Genomic DNA, 26,680 nt, shown 5'->3' on the forward strand with positions numbered 1-26,680 from the left:
AAGAACAAACTGGCATTACCAACCTCGTCAACAGACTACGAGAGAGAAGGACAAACCTTAGTAACTATCAAACTATCTTTTTTCCCTCAGTAGCTGTCAAGCCATCCTTCTTCCCTTAGCAGCTATCAAAAACTATTCCGTTTCCCTTAGTAACTATCAAAACTATCCCCTCTTTCCCTTAGTAACTATCAAACTATCTTTCTTCCCTTAATAACTATCAAACTATCCTTCCTTTAGTAACTATCAAACTATCTTTCTTCCCTTAATAACTATCAAACTATCTTTCTTCCCTTAGTAACTATCAAACTATCCTTCTCTTAGTAGCTATCAAAACTATCCCCTCTCCCTTAGCTGTCAGAAACTATCCTCTTTCCCTTAGTAGCTATCAAAAACCGCCCCCCTTAGTAGTTATCAAAAACTATCCCTCTTTTCTTAGTAGTTATCAAAAACTATTCCCCTTCTGTCCCATAGCTGTCAAAAACTATTCCCTTCTATCCCTTAGCTATCAAAGACTCCCACTCTCTGTCCCTTAGTAGCTATCAAACACTATTCCTTCTTCCCTTAGTAGTTATCAAAAACTATCCCTGTTCCCTTAGTAGCTATCAAAAACTATTCCCCTTCTGTCCCTTAGTAACTATCAAAGACTCCTCCCCTCTGTCCCTTAGTAGCTATCAAACACTATTCCTTCTTCCCTTAGTAGCTATCAGAACTGTCTCCCTTCCCTCCGCCAAGTTGCTTACCAGAATAGTCATGGTAGTCTACGTGTTCTGATATAGTCTCCAGTACTTTCCTTTCTATTTATAAATTCCACTCTCACTATAGCGTTCAGTGTGCATGATGCTGTGCGAGTCTGTAGGTGTTGTTCTATTCTTACACACACACACACACACACACACACACACACACACACACACACACACACACACACACACACACACACACATGTTGCTGTCAGATTGGTAGTAGTAGTAGGAGGAGGAGGAGGAATAGTGGTAGTTGAAGGTACGCTGAGAGAGAGAGAGAGAGAGAGAGAGAGAGAGAGGGAGAGAGCGAGCGCTAAGTTATTGAATCCACTCCAAGGCTCTCTCTCTCTCTCTCTCTCTCTCTCTCTCTCTCTCTCTCTCTCTCTCTCTCTCTCTCTCTCTCTCTCTAACATCTCACGCATTCCCCCTCTCTACGTAGGCTTTCCATTCACACACACACACACACACACACACACACACACACACACACACACACACACACACACACACACACACACACACACTATCACGTTACCGCCCAGCGCCATTCATTGCTACATCCGCCTCCCTTCCTCTGCGTAACGGTACAACAAGACCTCGAGAAGAGCGTATATTAACCCTACTCTTGGCTCATACTCGCGCCGAGGGAACGGGCTGACGAACGCTCTGGTTATCTTATCGGCGGTGGCGGTGGTAGTGTTTGCCCGGTCTTATCGTTAGAGATTAAAGCACCGTAACACTGTAGATAAGATAAACGCGTTGAGCTCAGTATCGTCTCATCGTCTCGTTCAATACTCCTAGAGAGAGAGAGAGAGAGAGAGAGAGAGAGAGACCTTACCTTTTAGCTCTGTGTCCACTCTTATACAAGGTTCTGATCCACACGTCTCACTTATCAGTCACGCACACTCCACAGTACCACACACACACACACACACACACACACACACACACACACACACACACACACACACACACACACACACACACACACACACACACACACACACACATTTAACAAAGAGAGTTTTGGTTGTGTTCCCTTCTGACCAGATGCTGAGCTGAGGCTTACATTAATTTTTGCTCGGGGGGAAGGGTGAAAGAAAATGTAGACTACACACACACACACACACACACACACACACACACACACACACACACACACACACACACACACACACACACACACACACGGGTAATAAGTATAACAACAGAATATTTACTAATTAAATTACAGTAAGCTAGATTTCAAGGAACATAATAGTAATAGTATTTGTTCATTCTCGTTATAAAAATGCGTCTTTTGTAGCGGAAGAAAATTTGAGAGGCAAAATTGCAGTTTTTCCATTATAAATATAGCATATCTTGAGAGAGATAAGCGACAGAGGAAAAATATATACAATGATGCATGTTCGACAATAAGTGCATTGCTTTACCAGTAAAGTCTGAATGTGGAAATTTTGTGCGTTGTAAAAAGAACACAATCCGGAAGGAAACCAGAATATAAATACGTACTTATGTGTCTGATTATGTACAGACGGCTGAAAGACTTGAATAACGGACACACACACACACACACACACACACACACACACACACACACACACACACACACACACACACACACACACACACACACACACATTGTTTGTGTTATGGAAATGCAGTTGTGGAGAGGGAGCGTGTTCAGAGAAATTTCTCTCTGGGAAAAGAACAAAAGTCCCAGTCGGTAATACAGTGAGAGGTCATGAAGAGAAAGCTGTTTAATCTGCAGGCTTTGCCACACACCTGTGGGTGGACCAGCGGGAAGTGTATTCATTTTGGAAGTCCAACTAACTAGCCAAGAGTGGGTGTGTGAGTGCGCTACTCTTAAAGCACTGAGGCTTCTTTGTAAGTAGTGCCGCGCGTTCTTGTGGGAGGCACAGACTCAATAACAACACAGGATAACGAGAGAAGCGCCAAAGACCAGCAGAGTGCGAGTGACAATCCCTGCCTGTAAGCAAGTGTAGTCTTTCTTTAAAGTTCCTCATTCACCCAGCACGGGATCTTTTCTAGTCTTCCAACTCTCTTTGAAACCCAATTTATTTATATCTGTTTTGAAATGGAACTTATCGAGCTTCCACCCATTACTTTGGTGCTCTCTTTGTCAACTATAAGGATTTAGTTTCCATCACCGTTGTTATTTTTGCAGCTGTTACATTGTCAGATTCTCTCTTGATCTGCGTCTTAATTTTGATCGGTTTACTTTGATGTGAAGTTCAAATCTTGAACTGATGTGCAGCTTGAAGAGAACCCACAGTATTTAGAAAGCTTTATTTTATATGGTGTGAGGAAAATTTGGCTGAGCGGCTAGAAATCATCATCAGCAGCAGCAACGTCACCAGTCTTCATGATTCCACCAGACCACTACAGCATAGCCCTCACAAAATCTTCACGTGCCTCTATTCGCTGCCCATCTAATCCAGGGCACGCTAGCAAAACACTCATTTCCTCTCTTATGTCCCGTTTTTATCTTATCTATCTGTCGTACTTTTGGTTTTACTTATCTATGCGGCGTGTTTATCTCATTTAACTACGTATATGCACGTGCCCACCTCTCTTACCAAATCGTATACTGTTTTACTAACATGCATTCCTTTTAATTACATGTATCTGTCTGGCTTTGTATATTTACCTGAAGTTTATGCTTCCAACATAGTACCAACATGCCTCTCGTCTGCCTGTGTGTCTGTGTGTCTTTGCATCCAAATTTTGTCCTTATCCTGGTCCTTCCCTGTTTATTTATAGTTGTGATGTAAGTTCTGGCTCCATTTGCCTGTCTATTTCCTATTCATCCCACCTTGCAACTTCTCTATCCATGTACCAACGTTTCTACCAGTCTATCCATCCATCATTACTATTCTGTGGTTCCTGTGTATGTATGTCTCCCGTCTAGCCAGGTACTCACCCTCCCAACTTTGTATTTCGCATCTTGTCTGTTCATCTATGAATCTACCCGTCTTAACTATCTTTTCTTAATTTCCTGACATTTATCTCGTAGGTCTTGTGTCACCGCATCTACAAAGGCTCTACTGTGTCCACTTGTCTGTTTACCTTTCGTCACTTTTTTTTAATCTAGTAACTTACTGCAGTGTTTGTGTATAGTTGTGTGTCTGGTTCGTGTTGATCTCAAGCAGTATTGTACCTCCATGTAACCCGGCTTTATCTATCCACCTTTTGCACTCATCCCGCTGGTCTTTTGTTCTGTTTCTCTACATGGCTGCTGCTGTTTGCCCTTTACGTTTGAGTGTCTGTTGCTTTTTCCCTCGCTTTTGTATTATTTGTGCATTTGCGGTTTTTCTTTTGTATTTCCCCCTCTTCATGTGACTCTCTCTCTCTCTCTCTCTCTCTCTCTCTCTCTCTCTCTCTCTCTCTCTCTCTCTCTCTCTCTCTCTCTCTCTCTCTCTCTCTCTCTCTCTCTCTCTCTCTCTCTCTCTCTCTCGAACATAGTCACATTTCATACTTTTAATACATATTTCCCCCAACCGGCTTCATATATTCCTCCCCTCCCCTCCATTCCCCTCCCACGGTGCGTGTTTATTTGCATCTTTTTATATTATAATTTATAGGCCCTGCTCATGACGGGCGCGTATAAGAGTGAGGGATTTATTGCAGTTTTCATCACAGTTATCTGAAGGTATTGCGTGCTGTGTATGAGTGATTCGTTGAATATCATATGGCCTCATTGGTTACACGTTATTGAATAGTCGAGTGTGTGTGTGTGTGTGTGTGTGAAATAGTGTATGTTATTTGAAAAATGCCACGAAACAAGATGAGGATAAAGGAAAATAGAAATAAAGAACTACAACAAGTATTTTAACCCTTTCAATACTGAGTCGCATTTTTACCTTGAGATTTGTGGTGGATTAGACCATTTTATTGACATTATGAAGGGTCTATGGAGGTTAGAAGATTAATGCTAGATTCTTCACTATTTTCATCCTTACATCTATCTCTGAAGCTGTATGAAATTGCCAAATAGTAAGCAGAATGAATATGAAAAAGCGTCACTGTACCGAGAAGGGGTTGACCATGAGAATGTGATAAGATACTATATTAAACATTAAGAAAGAGATGGGAATTGTAATGGCGAGGAGTAGATGAGGATAACTTTGTGGTCGGTTAGGTTAAGTGAGGTTAGGAAATGCAAGAGAATTACAGTACGAGAAAAAAATGCTACTTTATAAGACGGTGGTTAGGTTAGGTTAGGTTAGGAAAGGCAGAAGGAGAATCACAATACTAGGAAAAATGATAAAGAAATCCCAACATTATAAGACGATGGTTATGGTGGTGGTGGAGTCAGTCAGTTAGGGAGTGACTCGGGACCTCAGTATCGTTTTCGAATCTGTAGCAGTCCAGGGCCATCTAGGGGGAAGTGGCGGAATGATACCAGAGTTGGGAAGCACAGAGGCAGGATGCTGCAGAGACGCTTCATTCAGTTCACCCTTATTTTAGTCCATCATTGCCTCGCTTAAAGGTGTTGAAGTGCTGAGAGAGAGAGAGAGAGAATGTTGAAGAAAAGTTGCCGATAGGAGACAAAATATACATAAAAGTGAAGAAAAGGATAAAAAAAAGACAGCTGGTTGAGAGAGAGAGAGAGAGAGAGACGGAAAGTACTAAGAAAAGAAGGAAGCAGAGAAAAGGGGAAACAGGCTAAGATGGAAGAAGGGAAGGAAGAGAGAGAGAGAGAGAGAGAGAATAATTGTGAAACTAAGATAAAAGCAAAAAAGTATGTAGGGAAAGGAAAGAAAACGAAAATATTGCACCATGTCCTGACAACATCGCCGCCTTGCATGCAGTCCTTGAATGTGGCGCGGGGATCATGCAGTCCCTTCTCTCTCTCTCTCTCTCTCTCTCTCTCTCTCTCTCTCTCTCTCTCTCTCTCTCTCTCTCTCTCTCTCTCACACACATCAGCAATTGTATTTAGAATCATCTTTGAGTGGCTGGTTCATAGTGAGAGAGAGAGAGAGAGAGAGAGAGAGAGAGAAATCGTGAACTATAACAAAGGTGTCCAGAATGTCAGCTTTTCCCAGAAGTAGAAGGAAGTATTTGTTGAAACCCCCTCCTCCTCCTCCTCCTCCTCCTCCTCCTCCTCCTCCTCCTCCTCCTCCTCCTCCTCCTCCTCCTCCTCCTCCTCCTCCTCCTCCTCCTCCTCCTCCTCCTCGCTAGGTACGGTGGAGGCCATTCACACACACACACACACACACACACACACACACACACACACACACACACACACACACGTGCTATAGGTGCGGTATGAGTGGTTGGGTCGGGGGGGAACTGGCAAGCTAGCGAACACGTGCTGGTCGACAGTACTAAATGCTAACACGCGCGCTTGCGTACACACACACACACACACACACACACACACACACTTTGCTTCTTTTATCATCCCTTCCCTCTTCACATATCTTGGAAGGGAAACAGGTGAGAAAAATAGAGGAAGAAGAAGGAAAAAGAGACAAAATGGAGGTAACAGTTGGGGAGAGAGAAAGGAGATAAAAGAAGGAAGAGAAGGAAAAGGTGGCGAGGAGGTTAAATGGAAGAGCTATTTCAAGAGTGTGTGTGTGTGTGTGTGTGTGTGTGTGTGTGTGTGTGTGTGTGTCAGTCAGTTATCAACGCACGCACATACGTCTTCAGCGCGTCGTCATAGAAACGTTTCCAAGTACGTAAAGGACAGGGGTCAAGAGAGAGAGAGAGTGAGTTTGCAGTGTATGCTTTTAGATGGATGGATGTATGGGGGAACAATTCTATTGTTTTCTCTTCTTTGTGTTCCTTTGTGTTTGAGGTGATGAAGTGCGTGGTGGCGAGTGGTGAGTGCATGACTGACGGTGATGGCGGTGATGATCGTGTTGAGTTGGACAGTAGGAAGCAGGGTCACTTTTGTTTGTAGAAGGAAGATAGAGAGGTGTATGTATAGAGAGAGGAGGAGGAAGAAAGTGGAGATAGGCAATAGTGGATGATGAGGGAGGAAAAGTAGAGCATGGGAGATATAAAGGAGGAATGAAAAGTAGGGTGGAGGGAGAAGGAACGGGGAGTTGGGGTGAGGGGGTTAGATGAAGGTGGAGAGGGAAGGTAAGATGGGGAGAGAAGCAGGTGGTGGCTAGGGGCGGGGTGGGGTTGGGAGGGGAGACAGCAGCTGGTGAGGAAGTGTGTTGGCTGGCGAGCGTGTGGGCGGAGCGGGGCGCCAGTACGCACACACTCGGGGTTAGCTAAGTATTGCGTATTGATCTGATGCCGCTGTGTTCCCGACGCCCTCCTCCTCCTCCTCCTCCTCCTCCTCCTCCTCCTCCTCCTCCTCCTCCTCCTCCTCCTCCTCCTCCTCCTGGTCTCTTCTCTCAGTTTCCCCTTCCTCCTGACTCCTCTCTCCTGTTTCCCTTGCGTGTTGCTTTGTTACACCATACCGAGAGAGAGAGAGATGGGGGACAGGTGGGAGGCGTTCTGAGGGCAGCTGGTCCTCTCCTTAGCTGGCACACGCTCACCTGTCTTCCCTCACTTGATCTCGGCCCCGCGCGAAGCATGCCACAGGTTATCTCACACGCCTCCACCCACCCCCTGCAATCCCATTACCCCACACCCCCACACCCACCCAGTCCCATACGCCGGCCTCTCCCGCTCGAGCCCTCTCCAAATCCCCTACATCGCCAGTACAGACAAGGATTTCAGCTCCCCAGTCTTTATATGTTTGCGATCTGCCGCCCCTCAGCGCCCCTTCACCTCCTCTTGCCTAACGTTTGTCTCTTACCACCCTTCAGTTCTCTTGTCCGATCGCTGACAGGTGTGCTTGCTAGGTGTAGGTGTATGTGGGTGTTAATTTTGTAGTCTGTGGTGTTTGAGTGTTTGGTATGTTTTATTTGTCTTGTTTATTTATTTATTTATTCATTCTTTCTTGCTTGCTTGTTCTCAGTTTTGTTTGTCTTGATAGAGTTTCATGGCTCTTTTTATTTATTTATTATTAATATATTTTTTTTTATTCTGGTTCCTGACAACTTATCGTTACCCTGGAAATGTGTGTGTGTGTGTGTGTGTGTGTGTGTGTGTGAGTGAGTGAGTGAGTGCTGCGCTCATGATTAAGACCTCCATTAAGTCAAAGAAAGATTTTACCTCCCTCCCCACCCGGAGCAGGGAAATGTTAATCGCGCGCCGCCACAAAGCAGTTCACGCCTTATTTGTGTATGACAGGCAGCAGTCAGGCGCTTTGGGGGCGACAGGGAGCCAGACCTCACCCTATTCCGTCACCATTGCCTCCCTTCACATCACTGCGTCCTTCACCCTTGCTCGCCCACATCTTTGCTTTCTCTCTCTCTCTCTCTCTCTCTCTCTCTCTCTCTCTCTCTCTCTCTCTCTCTCTCTCTCTCTCTCTCTCTCTCTCTCTCTCTCTCTCTCATTGCATTTGCTTTGCCACTTCTACACCCTTCCACGTCTTAGCTTTGTCTTCAGTCTCCCTCACCTTTACTCTCTCTCTCTCTCTCTCTCTCTCTCTCTCTCTCTCTCTCTCTCTCTCTCTCTCTCTCTCTCTCTCTCTCTGTCATTCCATCTCCTTTACCTTTTACTTTTCCCTCACTTTTCCCCTTTCCTCACCCTTCCTTATCAGTACATCTTCTCAGCCCTTTGTGTTTCCTCATCTTCCCTTATCTACATACATCTTCGTCACTGCACGTTCATTTCTCCTCCTTCTCCACCTCCTCCAGCCATGCACTCACCGTCTCTCGCTCCCCATCATCATCATTGCCGCCTTCCTCCTCCTCTTCCTCCACCTCCCTCCCCCTCTTCCTGCCTACCTTCCAACATCTTTCTTACCAACCTCCATTTTTCTCAAACCTTTACACCTCCACTATTCTTTACCACCCACTCTGCCTCCCACCGTCCCCCAGTCCACCCACGCGTCATCTGCTCCTCCCCCATGATGTGTTGGCCACCTGTGGGAATTATATTTACTCCCGGTGGTAAAGTCGCATGGTATCCCTAGCTCTCTCTTTGGGGTCCATTGTCCTAGCGCTCCCTCTTCTCTTTGTTTACTTTCTGTGGGAGGGATGACGGAAGGTTTAACTTGAGGGTTGGGGGTGTGTACCGTGTGTTCTGGTGCTTGGGACGCCTCTAGTTGTGTAGCAGTCTTGGTTAGGTTTAGGGTATGTGTAGTGTTTTTCTATATTTAGCTGTAGTGTAAGTTTTAGGTTACAATGGATTTATTTATTTATTTATTTATTTATTTATTTATTTATTTATTTATTTTTTTTTTTTATTTTTTTTTTTTTTTTTGTGGGGGTGGGGGTCAGATTGGGTTGGGCAGGTCCCTTTGTTCAACTTTATATTGTCAGGTGAGGTTTGGATAAGGTTAGGTGCAGTACACTCCCTGCTTTACTGTCTCTCTGCCAGGTATTCCACGTCCTGCTTGACTCTCTCGCTGCAGCATGGCACTTCATTCATTACTCACAAGTATTTATAGACTTCTTGTTCCGTAGATAACATTTTTACTGTTTTTCACTTTCGTAGATGCATATTAAGACCCTGTACTGTGTTTTTAGAGATATGGAGTATTGCATTGTCACAGTGAAGGAATTAAACTATATTTTACCACAAGACCAAAGACAGGATTAGTATAGGCCTTTACTTGGCATTACTATAGGTTAGATGAGATATAACCACGTGTTTCAGCTTCGTCTTTCTATCCTCCCTCCACCGAGAGTTGTGTAATCAACGACGGATGGACTAACGAACCTTAATGGCGTCACGTTTGTAGCACAGGAGTGGGGAAGAGCAAGATATTTCTGCAGGTTAGGGAGAGACATCGGGTGCGGCAGGGAGGAGGGAGAGAAGAGAGCGAAAGGAGGGAGAGAAAAGGGTGGACGGTAGTTTACTCTCTCTCTCTCTCTCTCTCTCTCTCTCTCTCTCTCTCTCTCTCTCTCTCTCTCTCTCTCTCCTCTCCTCTCCTCTCCTCTCCTCTCCTCTCCTCCTCCTATTTTTTAAGAGCAGAGAAGGGTGAGGGATTAACTTCTTAGATGAGGAGGAGTGTAAGGCAACGTGACAGGAGCTGGATAGGGATGGATGTGTAAGGTGAGGAGGAGGAGGAAGAAGAAGAAGAAGAAGAAGAAAGACAGCTTGAAGGAGGAGGAAGAGAAAGGGTAGAATAAGAATTAAGAGAAGAATGTCTGGAAAGGGAAAGAAAGACGAAGAGGTGGAAGAGGAAGAAGAGAAGGATGATAAACGAAGAAAAGAACTTCAAGAAAAAAGAACGAGGAGGAGGAGAAGGGAAGAAAAAGTGCAGTAACATTCTTTAGGGTTCCAAGGAAGGAAGGGGGAAGAGAAAAAATGGTGTAGTACAGGAGGAAGACGAAGAAGAGGAGGGGGTGTATGTCTCCCAGCTTTCCGGGGGAGTTGATGTGGGTGACGGTCGGAATTGGGGACGGTGGGGAAGGAGCAGGGGCGTGGTGGGGGCGTGTGACAGGTCTGGGGAACTGGCTGCTGCTCACTCAGTTTGGAGGGGTACCCGTGTCCTCCCCAAGCTCCTCCCCTTCTTCCTCTCCTTCCCCCAGTAACACCAAGACTCCACTAGCGAGATATTTTTATCAGCCCGGTTGCACCCCGCGTCGAGGGAGGGAAGACCAGATGGCTCCTCCTCCTCCCACAGTCCACACTAACCTTACTCCAGTCTCTTGGATTGTAGAATGAAACCTTTACCTACCGCTAGTTATGTACTAACCTAACTTTACCTTATTCAGCCTGTCTTAGTCAAAAACCCTCTTGGATTGTAGACCTTTACTTACCGCTACTTACTTACCTGCTAATATAATTTCACCTTATCCAGCAGTCTGTCTTAGTCCCAAAAAACCCTCTTAGATTGTAGAATGAAACTTTTACTTACCGCTATTTACTGAGGTGCTAATCTAACTTTACCTTATCCAGCCTGCCTTATCCCCGGAAAAAAAAAAATGTTCTTAGATTGTAGAATGAAACCTTTACCTACCGCTACTTACGTGCCAATCTAACTTTACCTTATGTGGCCTACCTTAGCCAAACCTGTCATTTATCTACCATTACTTGCAAGCCTGGCTTCACCTGTAGTTAAAGTTACCTGGAGTCACCTGATTTAACCTTAACATTTATTGACCACCACGTTCGTACTATATCGCATCGTATCGGCTTTACTTTACATAACTTTACTAACCAATAAACCTAACCTAACCTTACATAACACACATCTAAATCTAACGTGTCCCAACTTAACCCAACCATTTACCTATACGTCGCTATATGTACTTTCCTCCTTCAGCGCCTGCGTCACCCCACCGTCAGCAGCAGCAGTGGTAGCCTTGCCCCACATTACCACCCAGGGACACATAGTGAGACGCCCCCTCGCAGTATTCTAGGATTCATTAGTAGGGTTGTGTTCGTGCGTGGCTCTCGTATCCTCTCATGGGGCCGAGGGCGGGGAACGGGCATGGAGGGACGCAGTGCCGGAGGAAAGGGGGAGAGGGTGGTGTTGAAGTGAAGGTCAGTTGATGTCGTTATTGCTGCTCATAATGAAAATGCTGATGAGGATTATAATGCACGGACGTTAAATAAATAATGAGGAGAGGAGTGAGAGTAGAATGCAAAGCAGATTGTGATGAGGAAGAACGAGGATTGGGAGATGTGAGGATGAAGGTGAATGAGGAAGAAGAGGGTAGAGGAATAGTAAGGCAGAATGAGCAGGACAGAAGAGGCATGGAAGGAAGAAAACATAGGAGTGAATGAGAGCAAGGGAACGAGGAAGAGTAAGGAAGTAGGAGGAAGAGGAAGACGATAAAGGAGAGTGAGGAGGAGGAGGAGGAGGAAGGGAAGAGTTACGAGCTAGGAAGGAGTATTGGGGAGAAGAAACAAGCAGCCTCACTTTCGTACATGCAGGAGATGAAAGTTGCGTTGGACTCACTCAGGTGGGCGAGACACCGCAAGGCGCCTTGGAGGACACCTGCAGGTCACCTACACGCACCTGGCCGCCCCCGTGAACCTATCCCACTTGAGCTGGCAAGACTATTAAAGAATTGTTTTTTTTTCATATATAATTATATATATCCCCCAGAACCAGTTGTGGTGTTGATCTTACTGTGCAATCTACCCGGCGTGCATCAGTTTATCTCCCTCCTCCGCCTTCTCCTCCTACTGTAGTGAATGGCTTTTATATAAGTGTCAAGGGTTCATAATATTTACCCCAGCATCCTCAAGAGGGCGTAGTTATCTAAGGGGGTTTAAATGGAAGGGTGTTTAATCATGGCTGGTCGGGAAGTTTGTGCGGTGGTGAGGCATTCCTGGGGATGTTTGGGTGCGGGCGGCGAGTCAGGGTGCGGTGAGATACATAGAGAAACGCAGACCACAACAGACCTTTCGCTCTTCTCGAGGCGAAGGCGGGAGGGAGCATCAGCAGGAGCAAGGGCCGCGCGTGTGTGCGTGACAGTGGTTGCGGGCACACTGGACGTTGCCTGGGGCTGCTTCGAGTCTGGGGATGCAGTAACACCTCAGCTCGTGCCCTTGCCTGGAGAACTGTCAACATTCTCTTCCTCTACTAACATTCTCATAGTCCTCTCCCTCGCACTCCCCGCTCGCCTGCTTAGCATCATGACCCAAATGTCTAAGATTAGGAGGGCACTTGTTTATGTAGGAGAGGGGTGGGGGTGTGGTGTAGTGTGGGTGACGCCTCGTGGTTGGGTGAGTGGTGGAGCCGCCCGCCGTCTGTTTGGTGAGCGAGTGCCGTCTGGCTTAGCGGTGAGGGACGGTGGGGGAGTTGTGGGGGTCAGGACACTTGTTTTGTATCTGCGTCGTGTGTGTGTGTGTGTGTGTGTGTGTGTGTGTGTGTGTGTGTGTGTGGCGGAGGAGGAGGGTTAGTAAAGATGATGAAGGGTAGATTGAATGATCTTGTTAGTTTAGATTAGTAGAAGCTGTGGCATTACTATTATTTACTACTGAAAATCACTAAATCCAGTAAATTTTGGTACAAACTCCTCGCCTTGAACACCGAGGAGAGAGTACATAATTATGTTGTGGCGAAACAACCCTTTTGTTATCCAAGGTTAATTTCGACTAGCTTCCTTTTACTCATAGTCAGCTTCCTCACACTATCTTACCTTAACTTTTAATTCCTATACCTTGTTTACCCTCACTTCTCCAAAGATTGAACATGAACAGTCATCTCTCTTCCCTATGCCAACTTCGCCTTTAATATTCTACACGTTGTACTCAAGATATTGTAGGTCATCAAACAACTTCTTTTGGATCAGTCTGGTGCTGTTCTTCCTCAATGTTACCTACAAATTGTCCAGCATTCCTCCGCTGATAAAGGATTGCGTTCTGGTCGTAAGATCCTGCAGAAGAAAGAAAAACCTTCACATGTTTGTCTATTCATGCTAATTCTTCTTCCTCCACCTTCGTTGTCTTCTCTTGCATCACGCTTCCGCGAGCAGGTGGAGCGACCCCGGGTTCCCACGTACCGTTTTCCTTGCGTGTTATTGCGGATCTGCTCCACCAGGGTAGTCCGAACGTCTGCGTAGTTAGGGTGGGTTTATAGAATTAATCATTCTAGTGGTGGGTGGGTATGCGGGTTGACATGCATTGGGAAGAGTGTGGGTGTTATGGGAGGCGGGTAGGCGCCTTGGGGACCCGGAACTGGTGGTGATGGTGGTTGTGAGGAGGAGGAGGAGGATAGGGTCTCCAGGAATGTGGCAAAGACAGCTCAGAGTCTCCGCGTGTATTGATTCAGCTGAGGATGATGAAAATATTGATGCAGGAGCATAATGTTAGCGGTGTTGCGGCAATTGTAATGTAGCGATGGTGGTGGTGGTGACATTTTACTTTTGTGCTTGGGGCTGTAGCGGGGAAGATCTATTACAGCGGTGCGTGAGGCAGCCCGCACTGCCCCGTCGTCTCGCCGCCGCCGCTGCCGCTACCACCTACCAGCAACGCAGCTTCAGTTGCCGCTTCGCTCCAGAATTGTCTCCGAGGACAGTTTCAACACCTCATCGCTCCACGAATATACCGACTCACAGGGGACCCGCTTGCACTTGTCTGTTGCCGCTGAATTAGTAATGAACGACAATTCCATGGAAAGAAACTATGTGAACTCGGCGGAACGGGAAATTCCACCTTTTCAACGTTGAGTTGTCAGAAACACCCAAGGGGCTCGCGATCTGGGCGCTCTTGTGGTGACGGCAAGGCAAGTGGGGGGCGGGCGGGGGTCAGGAGCGGCGCTGTTACTTATACACTGGAGGGTGTTACTCACCATCCCGGATAAAGAATGTTAATGAAGGGTTTTAGGGAAGAGACGGCAACATCGGTGGGCCGTGAGGGTGACGCCGTCGCGCGCATGGAGACTTGGGTGTCAATGACCTCAGCCGCTCCTGTCCAATAACAAAGCAGAACTCTGCAAATCACGAGTTCTCATTGGTTGGTGAGTGAACCGTAGACAGTTCCGCCACCCTCCAGAGCTAGGGGTGTATTCTTACTGGGAGATGATAGGCCGGAGTACTGTCAAGACACCGGGCTGATGATGACGATTATGGTGGGCTGTGTGTGTGTGTGTGTGTGTGTGTGTGTGTGTGTGTGTGTGTCCAAATATACATGTGTGTTTTTCCCTATTCCTGGAGAACCTAGAATGCACGTCACCAGGCTAAGTCCCTGTCACCGCCCGCCCTGTCCACCTATCATCTTGCCCATGTCATCCCCGTGGGACGGCAACATTGCATATCATTAATCCCGTCACTCGTGTGCCGCCACCTCCACCAACTGTTATTGATTTCCTTCGCATAAAAGCTGGCGTTATTGTTCATTTATCCCGGTGAGTGACGCTACATAATTGTTCCTGTAGGAGGGAATCGGGAACAAAGCCTCGGGTTTTATGACGTAGCTTATTACTCTGCTTCAAGGGATCCGGCAAATGTAATGGCGGAGATTTGTATTAAGGCACATAGAGGTAACGGGTTGATTTCAGTCTCTAGATACAAACACTTGGTTGGGGTACCGCGAAGGAAGGCCTTCCTGTATTTAGGGCCACATGCCACTACGACGACCGGGTAGTGAGTGAATCAACGGGCGTGTCGTGCATCCGCAGCACAGAAAGGTAGAGGGGGATATAGGAAACGGGTGGCAGGGTGTGGGGGGACCGCGGCTGAGGGAAGTAGAGGTCAGCCACCAGCAGATGAATGCGTACTGAGTGTAGCTCCTTGAGGGGAAGAGGGTCAGTTCCGGGGGGCGGGGCCACGGGGCGGAGCCAACACCAACAGGGTGGGTGGCTGGCGTGCCGCGGGTGTCGCACGGGGCTATTCCTCCCCCAGTCAGCTGAGGGAGGAAACAGGAGGCAGTGCAGGTCCGCTGCTGCCGTCCCGCGCTGCCTCACCCGCACGTGTTGCGTTGCTTCGCCTTGCCTCTCTGATGGCCATTCAACATAGCGCGCCGCCGCAGTCATGACTCATACCAACCACCAGCCACGTCTGTTTTTCACAACGGAGACAATGGCGACAGGAATACTGTGTTGTATGCCTGGTTGTTATATGGCGGTGGAAGAGTGGGTGGGAGCCAGCGGATATTACTTAATGCAGCAGCAAGTAAATTCCACTTTGAGGGAAGGAAGGAGACACTTGCAATTACATGGGTTTATTTGTTTACAAAGAAGGAATGCGGCTCTTGAGTACCATATATAGGGTGAACTGCTTCAGTAGCATGCACTACAAACTTATCGGTACATTAGTATAAGATGCGACAAGGAAGTGACTACTAGTTTTTAAAACTTAATGAAACGGGAAAACTTTCATATACCATGAAGACTATCTAAAAGGTTAACCTTGTAAGCATTGGGAAACATGATGTGGAAATAAATAAAATTGTAAGAAAATTTGCATTCCTACCACATAACCCGTAAACTCTAGTCTAGAGGTTCTCCGTCCCTTAAAAGAAATACTCATGCGCCATCTCGCATACTTTATAAACACCTAAAGTGAGTTACGAGGCTTACCACTTACAAAATTATTGGATCAGGTTGAAATACTATTAATATCCAATTGCTTGACATTTTCTCGAATGCACCATTACCCGACGGCGATGACTAGAGAGAGAGAGAGAGAGGAGTAAGGGGTGGATGGGGAAGAGATAGCATAGAATGAGGGGGGGGTGGGGATTTTGTTAAAAAGCAGAAAGTGGCTGGGGAGCGGCCGGCAGGTGTCGGACGTAGCCGTGGCCTAAACGTTTCCCGCGCGCCTTCCTCGCCTCCCCTTCCCGTGGCCAGGACCGGTGTTCTAACAGGTGTGAAGGCCTTAACATGGCATAGAGGGACAGTGCAGGTGCTCCTTGGCGCCGCAATACGTTTCTTATTGCCCTGTGATTCTTCTCGTGAAAGGGGTGTGTTGCTGGTGTCAATCAAGGAGCGTTGCTTATATCTATGTATAGATAACTAACTGATGCGTGCAGAAGTCGCGCTGTCTTGGATTGTTCTCAGCTGGTGAGTGTACACTGGCCTGCCTGCGCTCTCTCTCTCTCTCTCTCTCTCTCTCTCTCTCTCTCTCTCTCTGAAGCCTTTCGTGTAAGCATGCCTCACAGCTTCTCTCTTCTTCAACCCTCTTATTCAGTTTCTCGTTTTTCCTTTGTCTCTCTCTCTCTCTCTCTCTCTCTCTCTCTCTCTCTCTCTCTCTCTCTCTCTCTCTCTTTTTGTTTTGTTTGAACTGGTCAGGATAGCCGATAGACACTTTCTGTGGACAGAATGAATAAGTTATGGCAGCGTGGATGGATTCGTGGAATGAACAGCATAACCTTGGGAGTGGAGATTAGGGTACACCACATCCACACCATACCGAAGTTCCTGCTTTTCTCCCGCCCATCAGTCCGCCCGCTAGCCTCTCAGATTAACGGTGGGGGGGGAGGGGCAGTCTGTGCTGCCGTTGACAACGTGTCCAGCTTCACGCTACGACTTCTATAATTATGTTTGAAATCTGCTGCGTAATTCCTAACAAGGCGATGTGAATTTGTTGCTGCGAGAGAGCGGTGACAAAGTTAGGGGTACCTCCTCTTGCTGAGGGTGATGGTGATGGTGGTGGTAGAGGAAGAAGAGAGGTTTGTGGCGTTTAAATTTCGCGATATCATTATTGAAAGGTAGATGATGGTAGATAGGGGCATTGGTACGGGCGGCGATGGCGAGTGAGCGGGAAACGCCTCACGAGGATGGGCTGGCATGTGTGTGTGTGTGTGTGTGTGTGTGTGTGTGTGTGTGTGCGCGTGCGGGTGTGTGAGGGAGATCGGCTGGGCGGCCCCATGTGAGCGTCTGAGCTGGTGCCGCCGCCGCGCGATCAATACTCCATACCGCCCCTGCACACCCTCTAACTGCTCTCTATGGCTGTTTTCCCTGATGGAGGACTGTAAGGTGGCATGCACGCGGCTCCTGCTGCCTGAGGAGGATGAGCCGCGATGCAGCTCCTCAGCCTCCATTTTCCTTTGTCTGCCAGATACCATACCAGGACTTTTTATTTATTTATTTTTTTATATATATTTCATTTCATGCAAACAGATAATGGCATGTAGTGTTATGGAGGTGCCTGTATGTGTACCTGAACGTTCCCTTTCTCCTATTTAGGTGACATCAAGTGGGTTAATAGCCTTAGGGCACCTATGCATTACACTGCTTATAGGCACAATTGGTTACCGTTCCTGACTAGCCTGGCGCGGGATTACAGCAGCCACATGCCTCATTACCTCTCATGCACGGCTCTTTCGCTTCTTTCCTTTACTGTTCCGCTCTCTGTTTCACTATCGTATTGTGATAGCATTGATACGTGGGAGTCAAGGCATAATGCTAGCGAATCTTTCCCTCTCCTTATCATGAGAATTTCATCCACCCTCACCCCGTGTGTGTGTGTGTGTGTGTGTGTGTTCTCTAGTACCTTTACTAGGGTGCTGCCTGAAGAACAGTTTCTGTTTTAGTCTCCGTTGAAAGTAATAAGCTTGACTCTTCCCCTTTACTTCGCTGCGTGATGGCTAAGAGGGATGCTGAATTGATTTCCAAACCTGAAAATTGTTCGGTTCTTCCTTTTTGACTGGTTATCGGTGCTGGTGGCGGAGTAACCTTTCATCTTTACTGTAACGGTTGTCTTGAGAAAGTTTTCCCTGCTTTATTATTTTTTTTATTTATTTATTTTATTTATATATATTTATTTATTATTTATTTATTTATTTATTTATCCATTTATTATTTTTTTGTACATTTGTTAACCGGGAGTTCGTGTTGCGTGATGCATTCATTGCCCAGTAAAGGTCTGTTCGTCACTGAATTGTTTGCAGTAAACGTATACGTTAGATCTTACCAGATGTTTTCGATAGGTACAAACGTCTTGTGTGCAATCTCTTCATATGTTCACCTTCAACTTTTCCTTCTAGCCTCGAAAGTAATTATTTTCTTCCTTTTAGACCAGTGTTCTGCTTTAGCGTTTTCCTTCCAGACTCAGTTGTTTTTTCTTTAAACCAGTGTCCTAATGTTTACCTTTACATTTCCTCTCTTCCTTTTTAAACTCAGCCAATTTTTTTTTTTTTTTTTTTTTCTGCAGATACCTTGATGCTTATGAACGCGTTAATTTCCTCGGGGAAGATGGAGAGGAGCGCGGAGCAGAGATGGACGAAGGAGAGGACTCCAGACTGATGAGGACCAAGCGGGCCATCAGGTCCCTCAACACTGTCCCGCTCGCTTACAACCACCAGCAGCACAATGTTCTAGGTGGGGAGCGTCACCTGCCTGAATTTTATGTGGACAGGACTGCATGTTGCTGCCACTTCCATCCCCTTCCCTTCACACTCTTGCCTCACCCTCCCCCTTCCCCCACGGAACAGCACTCCCCTCTCCAAGCGTTACAGACCACAGCTTCTACTTTCCTTCCCTCCCTCCACACTTTCCATCTTTTCCCTTTCACGTGGATTTGATTTTTATCTAACTTTAATTTTCCTTTCCTCTTGTGTAGTTTACGTAGCTTCTTTATTTATTGTCAATGAAAACGCCATCACCCCTCCCTTATCATCATTAGTGCCTGACAATTCAGATCTTAATGGATAGTAGAGAACTTCCACATAATAAGTAAGATGTAATCTTTAACCTTGTACAGGGATGAAAATTTTTGTTAGACATCTATCACCAGTGCTGTTGTTTATAATCTTTTTATATTGCAGAATCCATGAGAGGCAGCGGAGGCATGTCAGTTGATCTGTACAGACCCTCATTGTATGACAAGCTGGCCCTCTCCTTGGTGTCCCCGTTGCCAAATGAACATGATTTTGCCTTCAATGTGTGCACCATCCTGAGCAATGAGGGTCGTCATGTGCTCCAGCTATCACACTGCCCCATCCTGGTGGAACACATGCTGGGACACACTGGAGTGTACAGAGATTGTAAGTGTCATGGATATAGGTAAATTGTGTAACAAAATTATGAGTTAGATTTACTTATACACTGTTTATATATAAAGACGCAGAGAATGTAGTATTGATGCCCTGCATCTTCTATACTTAGTGAAATAAAGATATGTTGATTATTTTTCTTTATTATTGTTTATACTACTACTACTACTACTACTACTACTACTACCAGCATCATTATTACTATTATTATTATTATTATTATCATTATTATTATTATTATTATCATCATCATTTTGTCAATATGATGATAACATATATATATATATATATATATATATATATATATATATATATATATATATATATATATATATACATACATACATACATACACACACACACACACACACACACACACACACACACACACACACACACACACACACACACACACACACACGTGTGTGTGTGTGTGTGTGTATTTACCTAGTTGTAGTTTTACAGGGCCTGGGCTTTATGCTCGTGTGGCCCCGTTTCCATATCTACACTTATCCAATCTTACTTTAAAAGTATGCACACTCGTTGCAGACACTACTTCATTCAAACTGTTCCACGTCTCAATACACCTTTGCGGGAAACTATACTTTTTAATATCTCTTACATCTCTTTCCTTCCTCAGTTTCTTACTATGCGATCTTGTGCTTTGACTGGCATATTCTTCTCTCAGGATCAGATACTCATTGTACACTTGGTCCATTCCATTTATCAATTTATAAACTTGTATGAGATCCCCCTCTCTCCCTTCTCTGTTCCAATGTTGGAAGATCCATAGCCTTTAGTCTCTCCTCATATGTCATCCCTTCAAGTACTGGGACCATTCTTGTAGCCACTTTTTGTAGTCTCTCCAGCTTTCTTATGTGTTTCTTTTTGTGAGGGGTCCACACTACTCCTGCATATTCCAATCTGGGTCTTATTATAGTACTTATCAGTTTCTTCATCATTTCTTTGTCCATGTAGTGAAATGCTATTCCAATATTCCTTAACAAATTGTATATCTCTCTGAAAATTCTATCAATATGGCTTGCCGGTTGATTATTTTCTTCTATCATCACTCCCTTTTTTACTTTCTCCAGTTCTACTCCATTTCCCATCTTATAGATTCTCACTAGACGTCTTTCACTCTTTCCCATTTCCATGACATGGCTTTTGTCTACATTGAATTCTATCTCCCACTTTTTACTCCATTCCCAGGTCGTATTTAGGTCTTCTTGCAGTATTTCACAATCCTCTTTTTGCTCTATAACTCTGCACAGTTTCGCATTGTCCACAAACAGATTTATGTAGCTCTTCACTCCTGGCACGCCATTTATATAAATGAGAAAAAGTATTGGCGTGTGTGTGTAAAATAGTAATTTTGTGTAGTGACAGACAAACCTGTGGATTTTCTTGCTTTATTTGTTGTGTACCATCCATTCACATTTTGTTTGTTTCTTTCAGGGGAAACTCAAAAGTTTTTCCTGACCAATTATAAAGAAGCCAAAGGAAGAAGCCTTATACAGTTCTGGATAGATTCAGTTCATGACCGGAGTGTTTTGGACCTCCTCATCCCCTCTGGCCTGGACCCCAAGTCATCTGCAGCTGAGGGGAATGGGGAGCTGAGAAGATACAGTCTCGTGGACCTTTCTAGTGGTGCTATAGATAATAAGAATTTGCTAAATTTGAGTAGTGATAGTCTGGAGTTGTTTGATGATAAGGAAGAAGTTGACGAGGATGACACGTGTGACAACGCCTTCCTGCGGGATGGGTGTATGGCGGGTGGCACAGCACTGAAAATTGCTGGCAGAATAAACAGTGCTAATTTTGACAGTTTAGGTGAGCCTGACTATAGGAGAATTCCTCCGTTGGAGATAATTACACAAGCCCTCCGAAGAGATCCCATCCTGAGGCGACTAGAGAAGGTAAAGTGCCATGTGTGCTCATTTGATTGTTCTGGATTTTTAGTATGTGTTTTCAGGTAACAGCAAAAGTTATGAGGCTTGTGTTTATTTGTGAACCACTAGAAGAGGAATATATGGTGTTTGCTTTCATATTATGTACAATAATGGATTAGATCAGAATGATTACAGTAAGATTGATGGCCTTGTATATAGATGGAAAAATATGGTCAGTAGTTGCCATGAAATACTGATGGGACGGTAAGATTTGATGTTGCATATCACTTAGAAAAAAGAAAGGTATAATAGCAGATGTTATAATGGTACATATAAATTTCAAAATAAGAACATTGCATATACGATGATTAATGATTGCTCTTTGTGAATGTCTTGTGCTATGGAAGGCATCTTTCTTATTGTTTGGATTATGTGACTGACATGTGAAGGATTTGGGTAAAAGTTATAATAACCGTAATTTAGCCAGAGACTAATCAGTGATTTGAGAAATATAGAATTGTGCTGATCAAAAATACCTAATGATGGGGTTAGTGAATTGACAGTGTTGGTAGTGTGGAATCATCTTTGAGTGGCATCTCAAATTTATAGATATGCATCATTGAAATTTTATATTTTATACAAAAATGTTTTGTTAATTTTTGTTATATCTGAGCCATGAAGAAGCTTGCGTGTAACTTTGGTTGGAGCTTCCTTGTCCTCAGTAACTGCTGATTAGTGCAGCTCATTACTTAATCTTTTTCTTTCGATATCGTTGAGAGTTTCTTACTAGCACCAAAGAAACACCTTTTCACCATCAGTCCATCTCAAGTTTCAAAAGATCTTCCCTCTTTCCCTCTAGTAGGAAGGGCCACCTATTGAACTACATTATGAAAAGAGTATAGCAATCATTAATCTTGTGAATGGAGTAGTTTTTTCATTGAACTTCCTGACTTGTTATTAATCATACAAATCTGAAGGAAGTGGTGTTTAAAATTTTCTATATTTTTTCCATCTGACTCTGTTTAATAAATTAGTGTTGGAATTACCATTAGGTGCATGAAATTTCTTTGGAGGAGACCTTGGAATGTTATGTATGAACCATGTCTTGTAAAATGGTAGTGGATATAACCAAATTTATGTTTCCATTTTTATTTATTTATTTATTTATTTATTTTTTTTTTTTAATGTGTGAATTACCAACAGGTCTTGGAGTGTGAAGGCAGTGACCTGAAGTTAGCAAAAGATGATGGAGAAATATTTCATCTAGGAAGAGACCTTGGATCACAGGACCCAGAAGGGACAAGAATAAGCCAAATTCTTCATGTTATTCGTAATTTATCATTTGAGGAGCACAACGTGGGCATTCTTGCAAGATCCCACACCTGTCTAAAGTGAATATTATTCTGTTTGTATAACCTGTAGTTTTTTTAGGAGTAAAGTGATAAAGACCCATAGTACTCAGTGATGGATGGGTACTTGTGGCATAAAATTGTATTTTACTCACAAAATGACAGGTTTATTTTAACCATGTGTTTTCTCTCTCCTGCATTGAAGGTTTCTTGTCTTGTGCATCTGTTCACGGTGGGGTGGGCTGGCTGTCAATGCCTTGGACACACTGGGCAACATAGCACCAGAGATAACTCTTCAGGAACCAAAGCTGGACTCCTGCTCTGCCTTGTTCTTGTCCAATATCTGTCATGGTGTGTCATCACCCGACAGAGCATTTGTCCTCAGGTCCCTTGAAATCCTCAACAAGTTAGCCATGAATGATCCCAATGAGGAGATCCTGAACCACTACATAGACTCTTCGGTAAGTTGGGTTACATTCTGCTTCAAGATTTATTCTTCCTTATTTGAGAATGTATTTATTTTTGCCATGTAATCCTTCATGTTCTTTAAGTATTAAAAATTGAACTTAGAAGGCTGAATAATCATTGTGATAGATGATTTATTTGGTTCCAGGTTTATGATCAGATATGTCGTTACCTGACAATTCACGACATCATGCTGCTCATATACACCCTGGAGTGCCTGTATTCTCTCTCCTCCCTTGGCACCCCGGCCTGCAATGCCATTGTGCGGGCCAAGGGCTCCATCCACACCCTTATCTCTCTGTTGACTGTAGAGGCACAAAGCTATGGACCAGAGGCATGCATAGGAATGAAGGCAAGTGTTGTTTAAGGCCTATGAGAATTTTATTTTATGCTGAAATGTCACTTTATCCAGATTTGGACTTGTTTCAGCTAGCTCATCTGAATACAATAGCTGACTGATACAATAATTAAACCTTACTCAACTATCATCTTGATTTGGCAAAGCTTAACTAATTCTATATCATAATCTCTTACTTTTCATACATCTGAAAGCAGAATATCCCAGTGACTGAATATTTTTATTTTTCCCTTAGGTCGTGGAAACAGTAACAGGTGTTGTGAGTGAACCTGAACCTGTGAGTCAACCACCACCACCTCCCACCCCAGCTCCTGCCACAGTCCCAGTTACTACTGTAGGTGTGGCAGCTGTGACACCAGCCACGCCAGTAGTCGCCATCAGTAATCCTGTTGTCTCGGTGCCTGCAGGGTCCACTGTCACTCCTAAGACCCCCATTGTTAAATCTGTTTCCACTACGCCTGTAACTCCTGCACTTAGCTCGGAAGTTAGTGCTGGGCGAATAGTAAGTAATTACCATCACATTTTTTTTATGTTGATTAGGGAGTTCAGATTAGGTTCTTATCTCTGTATTGTTAGCATTCCCCAACTATGGATCTTCCTTCTTCCCTTTCTCCTTTTTGTAGTGAAATACTTGGAAATTAGGCTGTCAGCCCATTGTTATTCTTACCCTCTAAACTGTGTGTGTATGTTTGATAGAGAGAGAGAGAGAGCACAACATTAGAGAACAGCCACAAATAGCTGCATTGGGAAAGAGACATGTTTTATGTGTAGTCTTTATGAAACCGTTGGTGTGTATTCTTCAATACTTATAGATACATTTCCTTCAGGTTCCGCCTGAGGTGGAGGAGTTTGTCAAGGATTGGGTCACTAAAAATTATGAGGCTGCCCCTGGTAATGCCATAGAACAGGCCATTGTATACCGTCACTTTGCAGCCTCCATGCAGTCTTTGGGTCGCAAGCAAGGCCTCAACCCAGTGCTCTTATCTAACTGTGTAAGGTGAGGTATAATTCCCATTTAACCAGTAGGATGGTATATTTGTCTCGTGGTTAACGTCACTATCTTTAGTATAATGTTAGAATAAATATGGATATCTTAATAACACAAGTTAATGCCATACAGGTACTTAATTGGCTTGACACTTGAAACATTAGTGATATGGAACATTTGTGTTGCCCTTGCAGGAAGGTGTTTGGGACTGGTGTTGGACCCAGCAGACGGCCAGTGGATGCGGGCTCAGAGAAGTGGCACTACAATGGCATTCGACGGCGAGACGGCATTGTGGTTCCTCCATTGCCTGACAAGAAGAGGGGAATGAGGGTCAACAATTCCGTACCAGTTTACAGCCCGACGCCAGTTCTCCCTCCAGTAAACAGCATCAGTGCCCAGGTGACTAGTGAGGGGAGGGCGGTGGGAACCATTATAGGGACCCCGCAGCTGGTTACCACATCAGCAACTCCGGCTGACGCTGTCATATCTCCTTCTTCTCCCATCTTGAAGGCGCAGCTGTCAGCCCCCCTCAGACCGTCCCCGCCCCCGCCGTCGTCCACCACAGGTAAGATGTGTCCATGTACCTGTGGAACCTTCATTAACGGAGGGAAATGAGCTTGGCAGATGAGTTTAAGGCTCAAGTGGTAAGGCAGAATTATGCTTTTCATGTCTATTGACTGTTTTTCATGTATTACCTAAATATGTACAGTAAAACTCCACTGAGATTGGATACCATGTCTATAAGTCAAAGCCTTCTGTAATTCAGAGGGTGGACTTTGGCTATAGTGTGGTGGCTCAGGAGAGCTTTATAGTGTAAGTAGTCTGCAGTATGTCAGTTATTGCCTGGCTACCATTGCTATCATAATTGTTTCCATGTTCAGTATTTCTTTGATGATATTGCTCATTCTTTGAAGGGACATCTTGAAATTGACAAGGAAAAAATAACCTAAAATTATTTGTGGAAGAGAAATCATCTCATATTCATCTTGTTCCAGCTACTCTCCTACACACAGACAGTCATTAGTTGCTCACACATAAATGAACATACCTATTGTGTGAGCTTAAGAATGCTTTGCACAAAATATTAAACACCTCAGTATATTTTGTGCCTTCATAAACTTTGTTATGATTTTGTGTGTGGGATTGTGCAATGAGTTTCAGGATACAGTATCATCAGTCTTTATCTTAAGGTAGTACATCTCATGATTGCATGTTGTTCATGAATAAATTATATCATCACAGGCTCTTTCCAAACATGTTTTAGTAGCAGAAGAGGAACACTGATATTTCAGTGTGATGAGCCAGAAACTCAACTTGGAATTCTTTACTGTACATGTTTGTATTTTTATTTTAATTTAACCCTCAAAAGTAATTGCCTTTAGATCAACAATAATTTACATTTGATGAATTGTATCAGTTATATTTTATTTATTTTCTTTAAATCTTGGATGACAACTCAGAATGAAGTGTTATGTTCATTTCTTTATCAAAAGTAGTTTTTCATGGCCAAAGTTAATGAAGGTTCTGCTTTGTTTAGTGTACCTTTTTTTTTTTTTTTTTTTTTTTATTTTTATTTTTTTTTTTTTTTCCAAAGATCAAGTTCATAAGGATGATACTTTGGGGTTACTGACTAATGAGGGACTTGTTTATGTTGAAGGGCATGGTGAGTGGTACCATGTCTCAAGGTGTGTATAGCAGTGCTCAGCAGCAACAGTCCCCACAGCAGTCACAACAACAAGCTCAGCCTACAAACAGAACAGATAATTCTGCCCTTATCAAGAGTCTTTTGGCCAACAAGGTAACTCCAGCGGGAGTAGGTCAGGCAGGCAGCATGGACCCACACCCCACCCACCAGACTCCCCATTCACGACCCCTCCTAGTCCCCTCCACACCACCACAGCAACCCAGGGGTGCTTCAGGTGCTGTCTCATATGTACAAGCACTATCCCAAGGTCCCTTGGGACCTGTGGGACCCATGCTAAGTCCTACAAGCATAGGGTGCACCTCTGGGATGCAGGTAGTGTCTGGAGGTGTGGTAGGGGGAACAGGGGGCCAGCACGGACTGCACCAGCCACCACAGCCGTCGTCGGCACAGGTAACCACTGTTGTCTGTCCGGCAACATGAAGATCTTCTCTATGGTGGTGGTGAAGGGAACCACGCTGCTGCTGCTGCTGCTCACCTGGTGCTCCTGCCCTTTGTGGCCCTCTCCAGCTTTTGGTGCCTGGTGCTGGCCTGTCTCTGGTCTTGTTCCTCTCATGTTCTCGAGGAGTGGTGGTGGAGGTGGTGGTTTGGCAAGATCTTGTGTGTGGGTGATGCATGTCTCTGTCGGATTGGATTGGCCCTCATAATAATACCTCGATTAAGGATTTCCTTTACCTAAAAATGGGAGACTAATATTGCAACTTGTGTTTTGGAATGCATTAATTTATTAGATTTTGTTCATGCACACAAG

General features: G+C 44.6%; 1 protein-coding gene across 4 annotated transcripts in view; it reads left to right on the top strand.

The window, feature by feature from the left end:
- The window catches only part of LOC123507825 (AT-rich interactive domain-containing protein 2-like), a 47,693-nt gene that overhangs the window by 12,464 nt on the left and 8,549 nt on the right, over positions 1-26,680 (top strand). For all 4 annotated transcript variants that reach the window (XR_006675794.1, XM_045261041.1, XM_045261043.1 and 1 more), the window contains 9 exons: positions 18,335-18,501; positions 18,948-19,166; positions 20,634-21,094; positions 22,271-22,458; positions 22,622-22,877; positions 23,030-23,233; positions 23,475-23,741; positions 24,067-24,236; positions 24,422-24,626. Coding sequence is in view for 3 of the 4 variants with exons in the window: in XM_045261041.1 (XP_045116976.1) it covers positions 18,335-18,501; positions 18,948-19,166; positions 20,634-21,094; positions 22,271-22,458; positions 22,622-22,877; positions 23,030-23,233; positions 23,475-23,741; positions 24,067-24,236; positions 24,422-24,626 (2,137 nt within the window). In the remaining variant the exon portion in view is untranslated. The remainder of the gene's footprint in view (positions 1-18,334; positions 18,502-18,947; positions 19,167-20,633; positions 21,095-22,270; positions 22,459-22,621; positions 22,878-23,029; positions 23,234-23,474; positions 23,742-24,066; positions 24,237-24,421; positions 24,627-26,680) is intronic.

This window comes from Portunus trituberculatus, chromosome 23, assembly GCF_017591435.1.
Source record: "Portunus trituberculatus isolate SZX2019 chromosome 23, ASM1759143v1, whole genome shotgun sequence".
Classification (NCBI taxonomy): domain Eukaryota; kingdom Metazoa; phylum Arthropoda; class Malacostraca; order Decapoda; family Portunidae; genus Portunus; species Portunus trituberculatus.